We start from the raw sequence: 20,188 nt of genomic DNA, 5'->3' as shown, positions 1-20,188 counted from the left end.
AAAAATTATAAATCACTTGGATTTCCATGGTTTTCAATAGAAAAAAATTCAAAATCTCTTGGATTTCAGTGTCACCTGGCTGGTTTGCTCTCACCGTGTTGATGTGGTTGACAATTCCAAATATCCTTTGTCTGATTTTTTTAACATCTTCCTCGTATTTCTTGTACTGAAAAGTAACCACAGAATGTCAGGAAAAGGAGAGGAAAAATGGATTTATCAGGAAATAAATATTATATAATATTTACATAAATTAAATATCACCCAGAGAAGATGATTAGCAAACCGCTGTGGATAAAAAATATTCTTTATAAAAAATGGTGTTTGGTGGAGGAATTTATCAGATGGTGGGTTTCAGTATCAGCTCCTCCCAAAATGGGAATTTCGGGGTATTTCTGGATCTTTTCAGTGATCCTTGTGGATCCTTTCCCAGTCAGGATATTCCATTATAATTCAGGATATTCCCTTCCAATTGAAGATATTCCCTTTTAATTCAGGATATTCCCTTATAATTCAGGGTATTCCATTTATAATTCAGGATATTCCATTTATAATTCAGGGTATTCCATTTATAATTCAGGGTATTCCCATCCAATTCAGGATATTCCGTTATAAATCAGGATACTCCCTTTTAATTCAGGATATTCCCTATAAATCAGGATATTCCATTCTAATTCAGGATATTCCCATCCAATTCAGGATATTCCCTTTTCCCTTTCCAATTTAGGATATTCCCTTCTAATTCAGGATATTGCCTTACAATTTAGGATATTCCCATACAGCTCAGGATATCCCCTTATAGTTCAGTATATTCCCTCATAATTCAGGATATTCCTATCCAATTCAGAATATTCCATTCCAATTCAGGATATTCCCTTATAATTCAGGACATTCCGTTTATAATTTAGGATATTCCATTTGTAATTCAGGATATTCCCATCCAGTTCAGGATATTCCATTATAATTCAGTATATTCCATTTATAATTTAGGATATTCCCTCATAATTTAGGATATTCCATTCCAATTCAGGATATTCCCTTATAATTCAAAATATTCCCTTCCAATTCAGAATATTCCCTTATAATTCAGGATATTCTCTTATAATTCAGTATATTCCCATCCAGTTCAGGATATTCCATTCCAATTCAGGATATTCCCATTCCTTTTCCCTTCCAATTCAGGATATTCCCTTCTAATTCAGGATATTCCCTTCCAATTCAGGATATTCTCTTATAAATCAGGATATTCCCTTCCAATTCAGGAAATTCCATTCCACTTCAGTATATTCCCTTCTAATTCAGGATATTCCCTTCCAATTCAGGATATTCCCTTATAAATCAGGATATTCCCTTTTAATTCAGGATATTCCCTTTATAATTTAGGATATTCCCATCCAATTCAGGATATTCCTTTATAATTCAGAACATTCCATTCCAGTTCAGGATATTTTCTTACAATTCAGAATATCCCATTTCAATTCAGGATATTCCCTTTTCCCACCCAAATCAGGATAATCCCTTCTAATTCAGAATATCCCTTATAATTCAGAATATTCCCTTATAACTCAGGACAATCCCAGCTCAGGATATTCCACCAGCAAGATTTTATCCCAATTCTCATCCTCTCCAGCTGGGAATTCCCAAATAAATCCCTTTAGGAACTCCTTTTCCCAGCCAGGCTCATTGCAACCTCACAGCTGGTGGAAAATCCTGGGAATTTGGGTTGGGAATTTCCAATTTTGTGTTGGAAGACAAAAAAATAAAAATTCCAAAACTCACCAAAGTGTTGTCAGCGACGATGTAGAGCTCCAGGTATTTCTTGGATTTCAGGTAAGCTTTCATCTGAAGGAATAATTGATTATTTTAAATTATTTTTATTATTTAAATTATTTATTTTAAATAAATTCATACTTGTTTAACTAATAATTATTAATGATTTATTATTAAATTATTTAAATTGCTATTTAATGATTTTAAATTCTTTTTAAGAGCTGCTCCCATCCCAAATTTCGCAGTTTTAATTTTATTTTTTTACGTTGATTAATTTTATTGAGGGGATTTCTTCAGCCAGGTGGTTCAGAATAGGATTAGTTTGGGTTTAGATGATGAAAATTAGGTTGGAAATTCAATTTTTATCAGGATTTGGAGGAAAATGGAAATATTAAGGATTATTTAGGGGTCAGAGGTGCACTGGGCAGGAAAGGGTTGAACTCAGCTGGTGATTCTGAAATCTCACACCTGGAAAATTCACTCTGATTTTTACAACCTGATACATAATGTCTCAAATTTTAACCAGTTTTTAGGTGACACCCCCAGAAAAAGTGACATTTTTGCCATTTACACCCTATTTTTAATCTGGTTTCTTTTTTTTTTTGGTGACACCCCCAGAAAAAGTGAGATTTATACAATTTATTCCCTATTTTAACCACTTTTTTTAGGTGACACCCCCAGAAAAAAGTGTTATTTTTACCATTTCCATCCTATTTCTAACCAGTTTTTTAGCAGCATCCCCAGAAAAAGTGAGATTTTTACCATTTACACCCAATTTTTAACCACTTTTTTAGGCAACACCCCCAAAAACCCCATAATTTTTACCACTCACACCCATTTTTAACCCTTTTTTTACCAACATCTCCAGAAAAATCACCATATTTCCCATTTTTCCTTCTCCCCTTCCCCCCAAACCCCTTTTTTTCCCTGCCCACCCCTGCTCACCTCGGGGCTGCTGCTGGACCGGAAGGATCCGTTGATGGGATCGCTGGGATCCTGATCCCAGGAGTTGTTCAGCAGCCCGCAGGTGAGGATTGGCTCTTCCCGCAGAGCCTCGAAGGGATAAATCAGGTGTTTTTCACTTTCTGAGGAGCCCAGCGGCTCGATGAGGAATTGCTGCCCGCCGTGCTCGAAATAGCCGCTGGGAAATGGGGAGAGTTGGGGTTTGGGGTGAGTGTGGAGATCGTTGGGGTGTTTTAGGGATGTTTAAATGTTGCTATGGTTAAATGATATAGGTAATATTATATTATTTATATTTTATTATTATGTTATATTATTATATTATATTGTATTGTATTGTATTATATTGTATTGTATTATATTATATTGTATTATATATTATATTACATTATATTATATTATATTGTATTGTATATTATATTACATTATATTGTATTGTATTGTATTATACATTATATTACATTATATTGTATTGTATTGTATTATATTGTATTATATTATATTGTATTGTATTGTATTATATTATTATATTATATTATATTGTATTGTATTGTATTATATTGTATTATATTATATTATATTCTATTGTATTATATTGTATTATATTATATTATATTGTATTGTATTGTATTATATTGTATTATATTATATTATATTCTATTGTATTAAATTATACCATATTATACTATATTATACTATATTATTTTATTTTATATCACTTTCTATTATATTATTATAAATTATATAGAATAATAAATATATACATCTGTATATTCTAGCAATATTTATATATTTATACATTCTAGCAATGTTTATGTCTATATACTCATATACACTTATAAATTATAGTAATATTTATATACACTTATATATTCTAGCAATATTTATATACATTTATATATGGTAGCGATATTTACATTTATATATTGAAATACAGTTATATATTATAGTAATATTTATATACACTTATAATTATAGCAATAGTTACATACACTATTCTAGCAATATTTATATAAATTTATACATTCTAGCAATATTTATATACATTTATATATTAGACCAATATTTATATTTATATACACATATATTATAGTAACATTTATGTACATTTGTATATTATAGCAATATTTATATACATTTATATATTCTGCCCTCTCTTTACATCCTGATTTATTTCTATTGGAACATTTTATCCCAAAACATGGATATTCTGCCTTTTTTTTACACCCTGATTCTCTTCTATTGGAAAATTTATCCCAAAACATGAATATTCTGCTTTTTCTCTACACCTTGATTCTGTTCTATTGGACATTTATCCCAAAAGCCCTCTCCTTACAACCTTGATTCTTTTCTATTGGGAAATTTATCCCAAAATATGGATATTCTGCCTTTTCTCTACACTCTGATTATTCTCTATTGGGAAATTTATCCCAAAGCCCTCTCTTTACACCTTGATTCTCTTCCATTGGGAAATTAATCCCAAAATATAGATATTCTGCCCTTTTTTACACCCTAATTCTCTTCTATTGGATCCTTTATCCCAAAATATGGATATTCTGCCCTTTATTTCCACCCTGATTATTTTCTACTATTGGAACATTTATCCCAAAACAAAACATTTATCCCAAAACATTTATCCCAAAGCCCTTTCCTTACACCTTGATTCTCTTCCATTGGGAAATTCATCCCAAAACATGAATATTCTGCCCTTTCTTCACACCTTGATTTATTTCTATTGGAACATTTATCTCAAAACATGAATATTCTGCCCTTTTTTTACATCCTTTTCCACTGGAACATTTTATCCAATGGGAAAATTTATCCAATTTATCCAATTTTCCATTGGAACATTTCTCCCAAAACATAGATATTTTGCCCTTTCTTTACCATTAATTCTCTTCTATTGGGAAATTTACCCCAAAATATGGATATTCTGCCTTTTCTTTACATCCTGATTATTTTCTACTGAATATTTATCCAAAAATAGGATATTTTGCCTTTTCTCTACACCCTGATTATTTTCTTTTGGAACATTTATCCCAAAATATGGATATTCTGCCCTCTCTTTACACCTTGATTCTCTTCTATTGGGAAATTTACCCCAAAATATGGATATTTTACCTTTTCTCTACACCCTGATGATTTTCTCCTGAACATTTCTGCCAAACCATGGATATTTTTCCCCCAAAACCCCAAATTCCTGCTCACCTGAGCCCCTGGCAGGTGCTGATGCTCGCCACAGACTCTGCATCATCCTCCACGTTCCCTCCATAGTAACAGTGATCCTAAAAAAAAATCCAATTTCAGGTCAGGCTGTGGCCATTGACTCAACTGGGACTGCAGAAAACAAATTAAATTATCTATAAAATACAATAAACTGAGTTACTTGAGGAGATTTCCCATCTAAGCATCTCCCATGCTTAAAATTATTTTTTAAACATTACAATGAACATTAATTTTTTTTTTTACATTTAAATGTAGAAAAATTTTAAAATTAAAACATTAAAATTAAAATGAATTTTAAATTTCATGGCAATTTCCAGGCTTGCTGTGGATTTATTATTTTTATCCTTCAACGTGGAGTGACCCAAATTATGGAAATTCTAACGATTCTGGTCAATGCACAGCACAGAAAAATAAGAATATTTCCAATATTTCCACTCCTGAATGGTTTCCTTGTGCCCACATTTCTCTTTAATTACCCAAGGGTTAAATGAATTAATTTCAGTGAGATTAAAATGCTGATATTATATTAAACATGGGTAAGGGGAAAAAATTTGGGGTTTAACTGGCTTAAGGATTTAAGGTTTATGTTTCTGTGGAAAATTCTAGCCACAGCATTTTCCTGAATAAATTTCTTAAATTCTGTATCCAAACCTTCTTTTCTTTTCTTTTCTTTCTTTCTTTCTTTCTTCTTTTTTTTCTTTTTCTGTGACATTTGGTTTCATTTTACCATTTATTTCTCTTCCTTCCACCACAAAAATCCAACTTCCTCACAGGGGAAAAAAAGAAATCCACAAAGGGAAAATTTCTGGGGAAAATGGAGGATTTATCTCCATCATTTAGGGATACAAGAGGAAAAATTCCTGATTATAATACAAAATCCACAGTGCAGGAATTCCCTGAATTTGCTTGAATTTGTCTTTTAAAAAAAACCTCCAATCTGGAATTCTTTCTGCACATTTATTTCATTCAGGATTCTCCCATTCCTGATAATCCCTATTGGAAAAAAAAAATTTTTAAAAAATGAAAAATAGGATTTTTATTCTATATTCTGTGTTAAAACACATCTCCTGAGCTTGGAGGAGAACCCAGATGGGAGTTTTGGGGGAAGATCAGTGGATTTTTCAATTTTAAATTTTAAATTTTACATTTTCATTTTAAATTTCCTGTTTGCCTGGAGGTGCAGAGAATCCGTCAGGGCTCAGAGGAGTGGCTGGAAATTCAGTCTGGGAGAAAATGGGATTTTATCAGCTGGAAATTCGATCTGGGAGGAAATGGGATTTTATCGGCTGGAAATTCAGTCTGGGAGAAAATGGGATTTTATCAGCTGGAAATTCGATCTGGGAGGAAATGGGATTTTATCGGCTGGAAATTCGATCCTGGAGGAAATGGGATTTTATCAGCTCTGGGATTTTATCAGCTCCGGGATTTTATCAGATCTAGGATTTTATCATCTCCGGGATTTTATCATCTCCGGGATTTTATCAGCTCCGGGATTTTATCAGCTCCGGGATTTTATCAGCTCTGGGATTTTATCAGCTCTGGGATTTTATCAGCTCTGGGATCTGCTGGCTGAGGAGGAGTTCAGCTCACGTGGCTGAACACGAGGAACAACTCGGGAGGGCAAAGTCGGGAGTTGGGAGCTTTGGGATGCTCTGGATGCTGGGAAAAGGTTGGAATTTGATCCCGAATTGCTCACGGAGGTGGTGCCTGGCTGGAGGGAGAGCTGTGGGGCTGATGGACAGCAAGGGACAGATCCCAACCTCCTTGTGCCTTGGGAATGATCCCAAACCACAGCCTGAGAAATCCCAAATTCACTGTCCCTTCAGAACAATCCCAAATCACAGCCTGAGAAATCCCAATTTCCTTGTTCCTTCAGAACAATCCCAAATCACAGCCTGAGAAATCCCAAACCTTCTGTTCCTTCAGAACAATCCCAAATCAGAGCCTGAGAAATCCCAAACCTTCTGTCCCTTCAGAACGATCCCAAATCAGAGCCTGAGAAATCCCAATTTCCTCAACCCTTCAGAACAATCTCAGATCACAGGTTTAGGAATCCCAAATTCCCTATTCCTTAAAACCAATCCCAAATCACAGCCTGAGAAATCCCAAATTCACTGTCCCTTAAAAACAATCCCAAATCACAGCCTGAGAAATCCCAATTTCCTCAACCCTTCTGAACAGTCCCAAATCACAGCTTTAGAACTCCCAAATTCCCTATTCCTTCGGAACAATCCCAAATCACATCTTTAGAAATCCCAACTTCTCCATCCCTTCAGAATAATCCCAAATCACAGCCTGAGAAATCACAAACTTCCCCATCTCTTCAGAACAATCCCAAATTGCAGCCTTAAAAATCCCAACCTCCTCAACCCTTAAAAACAATCCCAAATCACAGCCTCAAAAATCCCAAACTCCTCATCCTTTGGAACAAGCCCAAATTACAGCCTGAGAAATCCCAACCTCCTCAACCCTTCAGAACCATCCCAAATCACAACCCTAAAAATCCCAACTTCCTTGTCCCTTAAAAACAATCCCAATCACAGCCTCAGAAATCCCAAATTCCCCATTCCTTTGGAACAATCCCTAATCACAGCCTGAGAAATCCCAACTCCTCATCCTTTAAAAACGATCCCAAATCCCAACTTCTCCATCCCTTCGGAACAATCCCAAATCACAGCCTTAAAAATCCCAACTTCCCCAACCCTTCAGAACAATCCCAAACCACATCATCATTAAAACCTGAATTTCAAACCTTCCCTTCCCCTCATCTCCCGGATTTTCTGAACTCCAAGACCAGCAATAAAAGTGAAAAATCCCTTCCCGCCTTACCTCGACGCGAGGAGCTGTCGTGATTCTCTGACCGTCAGCGGAATAAAGAGTTTCGGAATAATCTCCAGCCAGGAGATCCCTGCAAGGAGCCAAGGGCAGAGATTATTCCCAGGAAATGATTATTCCCAGGAATTTCTTTCCGTGGGGAAAGGAGGTGATGATGACACATCGCCCCGGCTGGGTGGGGAATTCAAACAGTCGCTCAGGTTATGTCGCGGTTGAGCCGCTAGCAGAGAAAAAAGGTTCAAAGTGTGGCATCAAGAAGAAGGTTTTATTATTTAATTCCAACCTGTATAGACTTTTCAAAGGTCACCCAGATTGGTCATTTTGGCATCAAGAAGGTTTTATTATTTAATTCCAACTTATACAGACTTTTCAAAGGTCACCCAGATTGGTCAGTTTGGTGCCAAGAAGATTTTATTACTTAATTCTAACTTATATAGACTTTTCAAAGGTCACCCAGATTGGTCATTTTGGCATCAAGAAGAAGATTTTATTATTTAATTCTAACTTATATAGACTTTTCAAAGGTCACCCAGATTGGTCATTTTGGCATCAAGAAGAAGATTTTATTATTTAATTCTAACTTATATAGACTTTTCAAAGGTCACCCAGATTGGTCATTTTGGCATCAAGAAGAAGTTTTATTATTTAATTCTAACTTATATAGACTTTTCAAAGGTCACCCAGATTGGTCATTTTGGCATCAAGAAGAAGATTTTATTATTTAATTCTAACTTATATAGACTTTTCAAAGGTCACCCAGATTGGTCATTTTGGCATCAAGAAGAAGGTTTTATTATTTAATTCCAACCTGTATAGACTTTTCAAAGGTCACCCAGATTGGTCATTTTGGCATCAAGAAGAAGGTTTTATTATTTAATTCCAACTTATATAGAGTAGGTTATGTTTTAGGTTTTTTTGGGGATATTTTTTTCATTTTTTTTCTTCGTTTAGACCCCTTTTCTTCGATCTGCTTTGTCGCCCAAAAACCCAAGAGAGCCGAAAGACAGCAGAGCTTTGGGGGAGCTCTGCCCAACCCCCAAGAAGGGCAAAGAAGAAAAAAAGCTATGTCTGAAGAAAAAAAAAAAACTTTTTAAATCAAGTTTAATAACTCTTTTTTCCCCCCCTTAGTTTTCCCCTTCCCCTGTGCCTTGCAGGGCACTCTGCGTAGTTTTAGTAAATAAATAGATTTTTCTTCACTTCCATGTAAGAAATTCTGTTGGGAGTGGAGGAGAGGGTGTCAGAGCCCTTCGCTCTCAAAAAAGGAGTTTTATCATTAATCCAAGACAGAAACTCGGGAGGGAAAAGCTGCAGGGAGGGGAATTCTGCTGGTGGGTAATCCTTGCTCAAGCAGAAAGGCTTTGCTGGAAGAGGAAATTCAATTCAAGGCTGCTGGTCTGGCTGGGATAAACTCATCTCCTGGCAGATCTGGATGCAAATGGAGAATTATTTATGGATTTTTAATTTTTTTTTGGGTCTTTTTTACATCTTCCCCAAAAGCAGCAGATCTGCAGTGACTCCAGCCTGGGCAGTTTCCATCCACAATCCCATTTCTCCTTGAAGAACAGGATTTCTCCCAGCACTGTTTCCCTCTCCCCACTGCAAATATTTAGTTTAGATTAAGCCAGGGCAGGCAGTTAATTAGAGGCTGTGTTTAGCAGGGATTGATTGTGGAACTCCTGTGTTTGCACAGCCGCTGGAGAGGTTATCCATGAACCCAGACTTGGCTGAAATGTTTGCTGGAGGCAGAATTCCCATTTCCAGGAGGATTTTGTCCATCCCACGTTCTATTTGGTTCCTCCAGCTTCAAGAGCAGCAGTAAATCTATATATTAAATCTTGAAGAGCTGAGGCAAATCTGTATATTCATCTCTATGTCTATATATTTATCTCTATGTCAATATATTTATCTCTATACCCATATATTTATTTCTATATCTATATATTTATCTCTATACCCATATATTTATTTCTATATCTATATATTTATCTCTATACCCATATATTTATTTCTATATCTATATATTTATCTCTATACCCATATATTTATTTCTATATCTATATATTTATCTCTATACCATATTTATTTCTATATCTATATATTTATCTCTATACCCATATATTTATTTCTATATCTATATATTTATCTCTATACCCATATATTTATTTCTATATCTATATATTTATCTCTATACCCATATATTTATTTCTATATCTATATATTTATCTCTATATCTCTATATTTATCTCTATATCTCTATATTTATTTCTATACTATATATTCATCTCTATATCTATATATTTATTTCTATATCTATATATTTATCTCTATATCTCTATATTTATCTCTATACCTATATATTTATTTCTATACTATATATTTATCTCTATACCTATATATTTATCTCTATACCTATATATTTATCTCTATACCTATATATTTATCTCTATACCTATATATTTATCTCTATACCTATATATTTATCTCTATACCTATGTATTTATCTCTATACCTATATATTTATCTCTATATTGATATAATTATCTCTATATCAATATAAAATATAGAGATACATAAATACAGATCCAGAGAATGTTCCAGGATGGAAAACACCTCCAAGATCATGGAGTTTCCCATAGAATTCTGGAATGGTTTGGGTGGGAAGAGACCTGGGAATTATGGTTTGGGTGGGAATAAACCAGAAAGCTCATCCAGTTCCATGGGCAGGGAAAGCTTCCCCTAATCCCAGGCTGATCCAAGTTTTGGACAATTCCAGGGATCCAGGATTCCCACAGCTCCTCTGGGAATCCCATCCCATCCCATCCCATCCCATCCCATCCCATCCCATCCCATCCCTCCCCACCCTCCCAGGGAGGAATTTCCCCCCAATATCCGATGGAAACTGCAGTGTCTCAGTTTACAGCCACCCATCACTCCAGGCTGCAATTCCATCACCCACAGACTCTCCATGCTCACAGAAAACTCGGGAAACAACAGGAAAACATGAAATTTGCAGCGGATTTAGCGATTTAGGAAATAAACAGCAGAGCAGAGGCAGCAGGACGGGAAGTCCCTCTCATTCCACATTCCCAAAACAACAACCAAGAGGATAATTTCTCCTCTTTTCCCCTTTCCCTCCCCACTGAAACTCCCCATTTCCCAAACCCCCTCTGCCCCACAGTGCCCTAAATCCCATTTTTGGCATCCTGAACCTCCTGCAGTCCTTCCCAGCGAGGAATTAGGGCAGAGCTGAGCAGAACCTACTGATTTTTCCGAAGCTGCAGCACCACTTCCTCTCCGTTGGCTTTGATCCCAAACTTCACCTCGTCCTCGTATTTGCTCTGCAAACAGATTTCAGTGTCACAACAAGCTCTCGACTTTTTTTTTTTCCTCCTCTTCCCACCAAAACCAAGGATTTTGGCAGGAGGAGAATAAGCTGGAGGTGATTCTGTTCGAGGGGTTTTAATGAGAGGGGAAAAAATTGACTTTGCAAACTCATTTTCACCATCATGAGAATAAATCCTGCAGGTTTGGGGAAGTGCTGAAGAGGATGTTTAGTTCAAATATTTAGTTTAAATATTTAGTTTAAATAATAACACTTCCATAATTTCTTCTAGAAGTGCACAGAACAAAGTTGTTTTTAATCATTGGTTTGATTTAATCCGAATTAAAGTGTCCACAGGTTGTTAAAAGCCTGAGTTTTATCCAACTCCATGATAATAAAGAGAATGAATCCTGCAGGTTTGGGGAAGTGCTGAAGAGGATGTTTAGTTCAAATGTTTAGTTTAAATATTTAGTTTAAATATTTAGTTTAAATAATAACACTTCCATAATTTCTTCTGGAAGTGCACAGAACAAAGTTGTTTTGAATTATTGGTTTGATTTAATCCGAATTAAAGTGTCCACAGGTTGTTAAAGACCTGAGTTGGATCAAACTCCATATTTTTGCAGAAATACAAAGTTCAGAAGAGCCACGGGTGGCCTGAGGAATTCTCTGCATGCTGAGCATCCTCAGCTCACTTTGGAACAATCCCAAATCACAGCCTCAAAAATCCCAAATCACCTGTCCCTTTGGAAAAATCCCAAATTCCCTTTGGAACAATCCCAAATCACAGCCTCAAAAATCCCAAATTCCCTTTGGAAAAATCCCAAATCACAGCCTCAAAAATCCCAAATTCCCTTTGGAAAAATCCCAAATCAGAGCCTCAAAAATCCCAAATTCCCTTTGGAACAATCCCAAATCACAGCCTCAAAAATCCCAAATTCCCTTTGGAACAATCCCAAATCACAGCCTTACAACCTGGATTTCAAATCTTTCCTTTCTGTCTCATTTCTCCCATTATTTCAGGGATCGCTTCTCCAGGTTTTTCTCTTTTGGAAGAGCAAATATTTGTCCAAATTCTCTCAGCCTTGAAACCCTTGAAAGGGTTTTCACTGCAGGAATCCTTCCAGAAATGTTTCCTTTCCAGAAATCCTCCTTTTTCAGAAATCCTTCACTTCCAGAAATCCTTCCTTTCCAGAAATCCTTCCTGAAATCCTTCCTTTCCTGAAATCCTTCCTTTTCAGAAATCCTTCCTTTCCTGAAATCCTTCCTTTCCTGAAATCCTTCCCTTCCAGAAATCCTTCCTTTCCAGAGATCCTTCCTTTTCAAAAATCCTTCCTTTTTCAGAAATCCTTCCTTTCCAGAAATCCTTCCTTTCCAGAAATCCTTCACTTCCAGAAATCCTTCCTTTCCAGAAATCCTTCACTTCCAGAAATCCTTCACTTCCAGAAATGCTTCCTTTTCAGAGATCCTTCCTTTTTCAGAGATCCTTCCTTTCCAGAAATCCTCCTTTTTCAGAAATCCTTCCTTTCCAGAAATCCTTCCTTTCCAGAAATCCTTCCTTTCCTGAAATCCTTCACTTCCAGAAATCCTTCACTTCCAGAAATCCTTCACTTCCAGAAATCCTTCCTGAAATTCTTCTTTTTCAGAAATCCTTCCTTTCCAGAAATGTTTCCTTTCCTGAAATCCATCCTTTCCTGAAATCCTCCTTTTTCAGAAATCCTTCCTTTCCGGAAATGTTTCCTTTCCGGAAATCCTTCCTTTCCAGAAATCCTTCCTGAAATCCTTCCTGAAATCCTTCCTTTCCAGAGATCCTTCCTGAAATCCTTCCTTTCCAGAAATCCTTCCTTTCCAGAAATCCTTCCTTTCCAGAAATCCTTCACTTCCAGAAATCCTTCACTTCCAGAAATCCTTCCTTTTTCAGAAATCCTTCCTTTTTCAGAAATCCTTCCTTTTCCAGAAATCCTTCTTTTTCAGAAATCCTTCCTTTTTCAGAAATCCTTTTCCAGAAATCCTTCCTTTCCAGAAATCCTTCCTCTCCAGAGATCCTTCCCCACCTCCCAGCATCACCCAGGCAGTTTTCTCCTTCCCTACCTCTGGGTTTGTTGCTGCTGCTCTCCTGTGCACTGAGTGCAGCTTCTGGGGATAAACGATTTCATAGTGCTCAGCTCCGGAAAATCTCCCAATGCTGCTCCCTGGGACAGAGGGGATGGATGAAATAAAAAATTAAAAAAAAAAAAAAAAATTAAAAAATTAAAAATAAATAAAATATAAAATAAAATATAAAATATAGAATATAGAATATAAAAAAAAAAAAATATAAAATATATAAAATATAAAAATATAAAATATAAAATATACAATATAAAATATACAATATAAAATATACAATATAAAATATAAATAATTAATAAATAATAAATAATCAAACACAGTTTTGTGTCAATAAACATCCAATTTCATGGCTGCCCTGGTGATTAATTTAGGTCTCGTTATAATAATATAATATAATATAATATAATATAATATATAAAATAATACAATAAAACATATTAATAATAATAATAAATAACCTAATAAAATAAATAAAAATAAATAAAAAAATAAAAATAAAAAATAAAATATAATAAATAATTAATAAATAATAAAACACAGTTTTGTGTCAATAAACACCAAATTTCATGGCTGCCCTGGTGATTATTTTAGGTCAAGCTTAATAAATAATATAATATAATATAATATAATATAATATAATATAATATATAAAATAATATAATAAATAATGTAATAAAATATAATATTAAAAATAATAATATAATAGAATAAAATAACCCCTTCTAAGATTATTTAGCTATAAATGCCTAAAAGGGCAACAAAAAGAGCATAAAGATATATATATATATATATATATATATATATATATAATATACAGTATAAAGGACAAAACCCATCAGTCATCACTCGCTCCACCTCGAGCTCCCCTGCTTTGCCTCCCTCCCAGACCCAACCCCAGAGCTTTGCCCATCCTGGATTTTGGAGGAATTTCCATCCCTGCCTGCTCCCAGGTGGCCAAACTTCTTGAACTTTTTTCCAACTTTTTTCCAACTTTTTTCCAACTTTTTTTCAACTTTTTTTCGACTTTTTTTCGACTTTTTTCCAACTTTTTTTCAACTTTTTTTCAACTTTTTTTCAACTTTTTTCAACTTTTTTCCAACTTTTTTTCAACTTTTTTCAACTTTTTTTCAACTTTTTCCAACTTTTTTCCAACTTTTTTTCAACTTTTTTCCAACTTTTTTCCAACTTTTTTTCCAACTTTTTTCCAGCTTTTTTTCAACTATTTTCCAACTTTTCTTCAACTTTTTTCCAACTTTTTTTCAACTTTTTTCCAACTTTTTTCCAACTTTTTTCAACTTTTTTCTAACTTTTTTTCCAACTTTTTTCCAACTTTTTTTCAACTCTTTTCCAACTCTTTTTCAACTCTTTTTCAACTTTTTTCCAACTTTTTTCCAACTTTTTTCCAACTTTTTTCAACTTTTTTCCAACTTTTTTTCAACTTTTTTCCAACTTTTTTCCAACTTTTTTCCAACTTTTTTTCCAACTTTTTTTCAACTTTTTTCCAACTTTTTTTCAACTTTTTTTCAACTTTTTTCCAACTTTTTTCCAACTATTTTTCCAACTTTTTTTCAACTTTTTTCCAACTATTTTTCAACTTCCCTTCGTGTTTCTCCTCCCAGCTCAGAGCAGCTCAAGCCCCAGCAGGCTCAGCCCAGCCTTTCCTCTGCATTTCCCAACGACAGGAATTAATAGATTTGGGTTTGTGGAATGAGAGAAATCTCCAAACTCACCTCGCGACAGACAAGCCCAGAAACAAATCTGTGAGAAACAAATCAACTTTCACAGGGCAGAGCTTTGCAGCAAGATCTCTGCTTCGGGAAGATTTCTGCACTGAAATCTGTCGCGGCGGAACTTGGATTGAAATCGTGGCGGAAATTTAGTTTTTAATTGAGGGTGGTGATAAATAATCACAATTTTTTAGCTTTTAAATTGAGTTCAAAGGGACAGCAGAAGGAGGGGATTTGGAGGTTTGGAGATTTGGACGTGGCCAGGTGAAATAATGGGAAATTAGGCAGGAAATTAGGGAAATCTTGAAGGAATCCAAGAGGTTCCAAAATTCCCAGAACCCTTTTGAGTCTGCAGAGGCTGGAAGGAGCTGGGGGAGGAAAGGCAGAGCTGATGGAAAGAGTTTCTTTTTGTTTTCTGCTCTGAATTTGGGGAAATCCCCCACCAAAGTTCATTTGGGGCAAACCCTGAAGGTTTTGGGGTTCATTTCGGCAGCAGGATTTTGGGGAAAGCAGGTTTGTACAATCTGGTTTGCTGCGCTGCTTCCCACCGAGGCAACAGCAGATTTTTGGAATCTCCTGTGAAAGATGCAGTTTCTTGAATTGAAATTTTCAAGCAATTCAAAAATTGAAAAAAATTGAAAAAATTGAAAAAATTGAAAAAAATTGAAAAAATTGAAAAAAATTGAAAAAATTGAAAAAATTGAAAAAATTGAAAAAATTGAAAAAAATTGAAAAAAATTGAAAAAAATTGAAATTTTCAAGAAATTAAAAAAAAAATTTCACCCGAATCGGTGAATTCTTGAAGGTTCAAAGCACCACAACCTGTATTTAAAAAAAACTACCAAAAAAACCCTCTAAACCCCCAAAAAAACCCCAAAAATCAACAGGATAGAGCTCTCCCATGGGAATTGCTGCCCCAAGGCCAGGTTTTTCCAGGAGTCAAACCTCCAATTAGCGCAATTTTCTCCGTCTGGAAGAGCAGAGCACATCCTCGTGTGAAACACCAGCAGTAAAACCAACAGCTCCGTCCTGCTGGAACTGATTTATCGAGTCAAAACCTCTCCAGAGCGATTGCAGAGCAGATCTGGCTGCATCTTGATAAAAATGTTGGTTTAACGCTGCTGTGTCACCTGAGCTGCTGCACAAAACACGTGCTGGGAGCAGCTCCAGGTGGAGATTTACTGCTGACATTTACTGGGTTGGATTTTTTTTTAATTTTTTTTTTATTTTTAGCAAGGAATTACGGTTATTTTTTTAAAAATCTTCAGCTTTTCAGGCTTCTTTTTGCTCTTTTCAAGTGTGTTTTTATGCAATAATCCCAGGAATATTTCAGGCCTCTCAGAAGGGAAATCCCAAATTTTCTCTCTGCATACCTTTTGTGTAACTCCAGCCCAGGGAGTTCAAGTTAAGGTGAGATTTAAACAATGTTTGCTTTTTTTTTTTTTTTAGCAAGGAATTATGGTTATTTTTTAAAAATCTTCAGCTTTTCAGGCTTCTTTTTGCTCTTTTCAAGTGTGTTTTTATGTTACAATCCCACGGGTATTTCAGGCTTCTGGGAAGGGAGATCCCAAATTTTATCTCTGCATACCTTTTGTGTAACTGTAGCCTGGAGAGTTCAAGTTAAGGTGAGGTTGTTTTCTAATTTTTTAGCAGCTAATTGTATTTTTTTAAAAAATCTTCAGCTTTTCAGGCTTCTTTTTACACTTCCCAAGTGTGTTTTTATGCAATAATCCCAGGAATATTTCAGGCTTCTGGGAAGGGAAATCCCAAATTTTCTCTCTCCACAACTTTTGTGTAACTCCAGCCTGGAGAGTTCAAGTTAAGGTGAGATTTAAACAATGTTTGCTTTTGTTTTTTTTTTAAGTAAGGAATTATGGTTATTTTTTTTAAAATCTTCAGCTTTTCAGGCTTCTTTTTACACATCCCAAATGTGTTTTTATGCAATAATCCCAGGAATATTTCAGGCTTCTGGGAAGGGAGATCCCAAATTTTATCTCTGCATACCTTTTGTGCAATTCCAGCCTGGAGAGTTCAAGTTTAGGTGAGATTTAAACTTTTGCTTTTTTTTTTTTTTTTTAAGCAAGGAATTATGGTTATTTTTTAAAAAATCTTTAGTTTTTCAGGCTTCTTTTTACACAGCCCAAGTATGTTTTTATGCAATAATCCCAGGGATATTTCATGCCTCTCAGAAGGAAGATCCCAAATTTTATCTCTCCACACCCTTTGTGCAATTTCAGCCTGGAGAGTTCAAGTTAAGGTGAGATTTAAACAATGTTTGCTTTTTTTTTAGCAAGGAATTATGCTTATTTTTTTAAAAATCTTTAGCTTTTCAGGCTTCTTTTTGCTCTTTTCAAGTGTGTTTTTATGTTACAATCCCACGGGTATTTCAGGCTTCTGGGAAGGGAGATCCCAAATTTTATGTCTCCACACCTTTTGTGCAACTCCAGCCTGGAGAGTTCAAGGTGAGGTTTACACAATGATTTCTAATTTTTTAGCAACTAATTATGCTTATTTTTTAAAAAATCTTTAGCTTTTCAGGCATCTTTCCACACTTTTCAAGTATGTTTTTATATAATAATCCCAGGAATATTTCATGCCTCTCAGAAGGGGAAATCCCAAATTTTATCTCTCCACACCTTTTGTGCAATTCCAGCCTGGAGAGTTCAAGTTAAGGTGAGGTTTACACAATGATTTCTAATTTTTTAGCAACTAATTACGTTAATTTTTTTAAAAAATCTTTAGCTTTTCAGGCTTCTTTCCACACTTTTCAAGTGTGTTTTTATGCAATAATCCCAGGAATATTTCAGGCCTCCCAGAAGGGAGATTCCCAATTTTATCTCTCCACACCTTTTGTGCAATTCCAGCCTGGAGAGTTCAAGTTAAGGTGAGGTTTAAACAATGCTTGCTCATTTTTTAGCAACTAATTGTATTTTTTTTTTTAAATCTTTAGCTTTTCAGGCTTCTTTTTACACTTCCCTAGTGTGTTTTTATGCAATAATCCCAGGAATATTTCAGGCCTCTCAGAAGGGAGATCCCAAATTTTATCTCTCCACACCCTTTGTGCAACTCCAGCCTGGAGAGTTCAAGTTAAGGTGAGGTTTACACAATGATTTCTAATTTTTTTTTGCAATGAATTATGATTATTTTTTTTTAAATCTTTAGCTTTTCAGGCTTCTTTCCACACTTCCCAAGCGTGTTTTTATGCAATAATCCCAGGAATATTTCAGGCCTCTCAGAAGGGAGATTCCCAATTTTATCTCTCTTTGTGCAACTCCAGCCTGGAGAGTTCAAGTTAATGTGAGGTTTACACAATGATTTCTAATTTTTTTTCAATGAATTATGATTTTTTTTAAAATCTTAAGCTTTTCAGGCTTCTTTCCACACTTCCCAAGCGTGTTTTTATGCAATAATCCCAGGAATATTTCAGGACTCTGGGAAGGAAAATTCCCAATTTCATCTCTCTTTGTGCAATTCCAGCCTGGAGAGTCCAAGTTGAGTTGAGCTTTAAAGGGAAGCTCAGGACTAAATTAATCTCTTCCCTGCACTCTGATCCAGACAGAATTTCGAGGAAAACTGGTTGGTTTCGTTTGGAAAGGAATCTTTTCTTCGAGGGAGTTTTTTTTTAATCAGCTCATTGTCTTTGCTGCCTTCAGGCTTTGGAGGAGGAAAGAAATTCCTGTTGGGCTTCCTACAACAACTTGGAATAAGGAAGAAGTAATTGTGGGTTTTTCCAAGAGCCTCAACCAGCAAAAAAAATATCATTAGGGAGGATTTTATAGACAATGGTTTTGTTGAGAGGAAAAAAAAATTCAGATTTTGCACATTTTCAGATATTCTGTGCAAAAAAACTGAATTATATATTTGTGCCTGAATGTTAATTATATGGTTAATTATGGATAGAAATCCTGGGTGTGTTTGTGCATGCCAAGGCCTGAAAAACTCTGTTTCCTGTTGACAGGAATTGAGAAAAACCGTGGGTGGGAGGGAAAAAAAAAAGTGGATTTGCCCAGGTGAAGTCACCTGAACAGAACCTGAAGTATCAGGTAAATCCAGGGTGTTCAATATTTTAATCCAGGTGATGTTGTTAATTGAATTCAGATAGAAATCTGTTCTTTCATGGCCAAAATGCTGATTAATTTGATAATAATTGGGTGAATTGTCCTCTGGCTTGCAGGAGAACAATTTCCACAACACTTCCATAATTCCCTCACAGACCAAGGTTGCTTTTAATTACTGCTTTGATTTCATCCAAATTCAAATTATTAAAAGCCTGAGTGGTACTTGCAGGGTAAGTGTTGCTCCAGTGGTTGGCAAAGCCAGCTAGGCTTTAGGCAATTTCTGGCCACTGTTCAAACCGGTAAATCCTTCCCTAAATCAAGAATTACACAGAATTGCTTTGAACACAAAGAGAAAATCTACAAAGAGAAAATCTACAACACCCCAAACTCTGGTGATAACATTTCCCAATGCCTTCAACTCGCTGCTTTTCCCTATTAAGAAACATTTCCCTGTTAGGAAATATTCCCTATTAGGAAATATTCCCTATTAGGAAATATTCCCTATTTCCCACCAGTTGATAATTAAAAACCCACAAAGTTTTCATCCCAGCAAAACCCACAGAGGACTACAATTAAAAGCACAATACCTTGATGGAGAAAATTCACCAGCAGGGCAGCGATGAGGAGGATTCCCATGCTCTGGAGCGGCTGTGGGGTGGAATTTGTGGGGTGGGGAGGTGTTGCTGCCCCGAGAGCTGCGGCGGGCTGGGCAGGGGAGGATCTGAGCTCAGCTTTATTGCTGCTCCTGCAGGAGGAAGTGTTTGCCCAAGGTGTTGCTCAACTCCCCAGGCGCAGCGACTGCAGTTCCTGCTGCTGCTGAGCTTCTGCCCCAAACCTGCATTGGGGTTGGGGTTGGGATGGCTCAGGGCTTTGGGGTTGGCTGCCCTAAAAATGGGGAAAGGAAATGAATTTGATCGATGAATGGATAAATATGGGGATTGGGGTGAATTGCATTGAGTTGGGGTGGTGCTAATTCTGTCGGTTTGGTCTGGCTGATAAAAGCTGAAATCAACAAATCAATCCACAAATAAATTATCCGGTGGAATGGCAAGGAATGGGAGTTTTCCCGGGAAGTTTGGGGTAAAACAGGTCAGCAGGGCTGGGGGTGAAGCTGGGCTTGAATTATGGGGTTTTTCACCACTGGATGTGGATCAGTTTAATTCAAGGTTTTTTTCACCCCT

The 20,188-nt window shown here is 35.7% G+C and overlaps 1 protein-coding gene across 1 annotated transcript in view; it reads right to left on the bottom strand.

The window, feature by feature from the left end:
* Nucleotides 1-19,828, bottom strand: part of LOC146420278 (zinc metalloproteinase-disintegrin-like NaMP) — a 45,335-nt gene extending 25,507 nt beyond the window's left edge. The window contains exons 1-8 of the mRNA XM_085048440.1: nt 19,595-19,828; nt 13,202-13,302; nt 11,050-11,126; nt 7,783-7,861; nt 4,936-5,012; nt 2,713-2,908; nt 1,777-1,839; nt 95-166 (exon numbers count right to left, since the gene is read on the bottom strand). Coding sequence (XP_084904566.1) covers nt 95-166; nt 1,777-1,839; nt 2,713-2,908; nt 4,936-5,012; nt 7,783-7,861; nt 11,050-11,126; nt 13,202-13,302; nt 19,595-19,643 — 714 coding nt within the window. The 5' untranslated portion in view covers nt 19,644-19,828. The remainder of the gene's footprint in view (nt 1-94; nt 167-1,776; nt 1,840-2,712; nt 2,909-4,935; nt 5,013-7,782; nt 7,862-11,049; nt 11,127-13,201; nt 13,303-19,594) is intronic.
* Nucleotides 19,829-20,188: the final 360 nt, after the last annotated feature.

The sequence above is a fragment of the Lichenostomus cassidix genome, unplaced genomic scaffold, assembly GCF_008360975.1.
Source record: "Lichenostomus cassidix isolate B80296 unplaced genomic scaffold, HeHo_3.0 HiC_scaffold_706, whole genome shotgun sequence".
In the NCBI taxonomy this organism is placed as follows: domain Eukaryota; kingdom Metazoa; phylum Chordata; class Aves; order Passeriformes; family Meliphagidae; genus Lichenostomus; species Lichenostomus cassidix.
The sequence above is the reverse complement of the archived record's forward strand: the minus strand, read 5'-3'. Positions and strand labels throughout refer to the sequence as shown.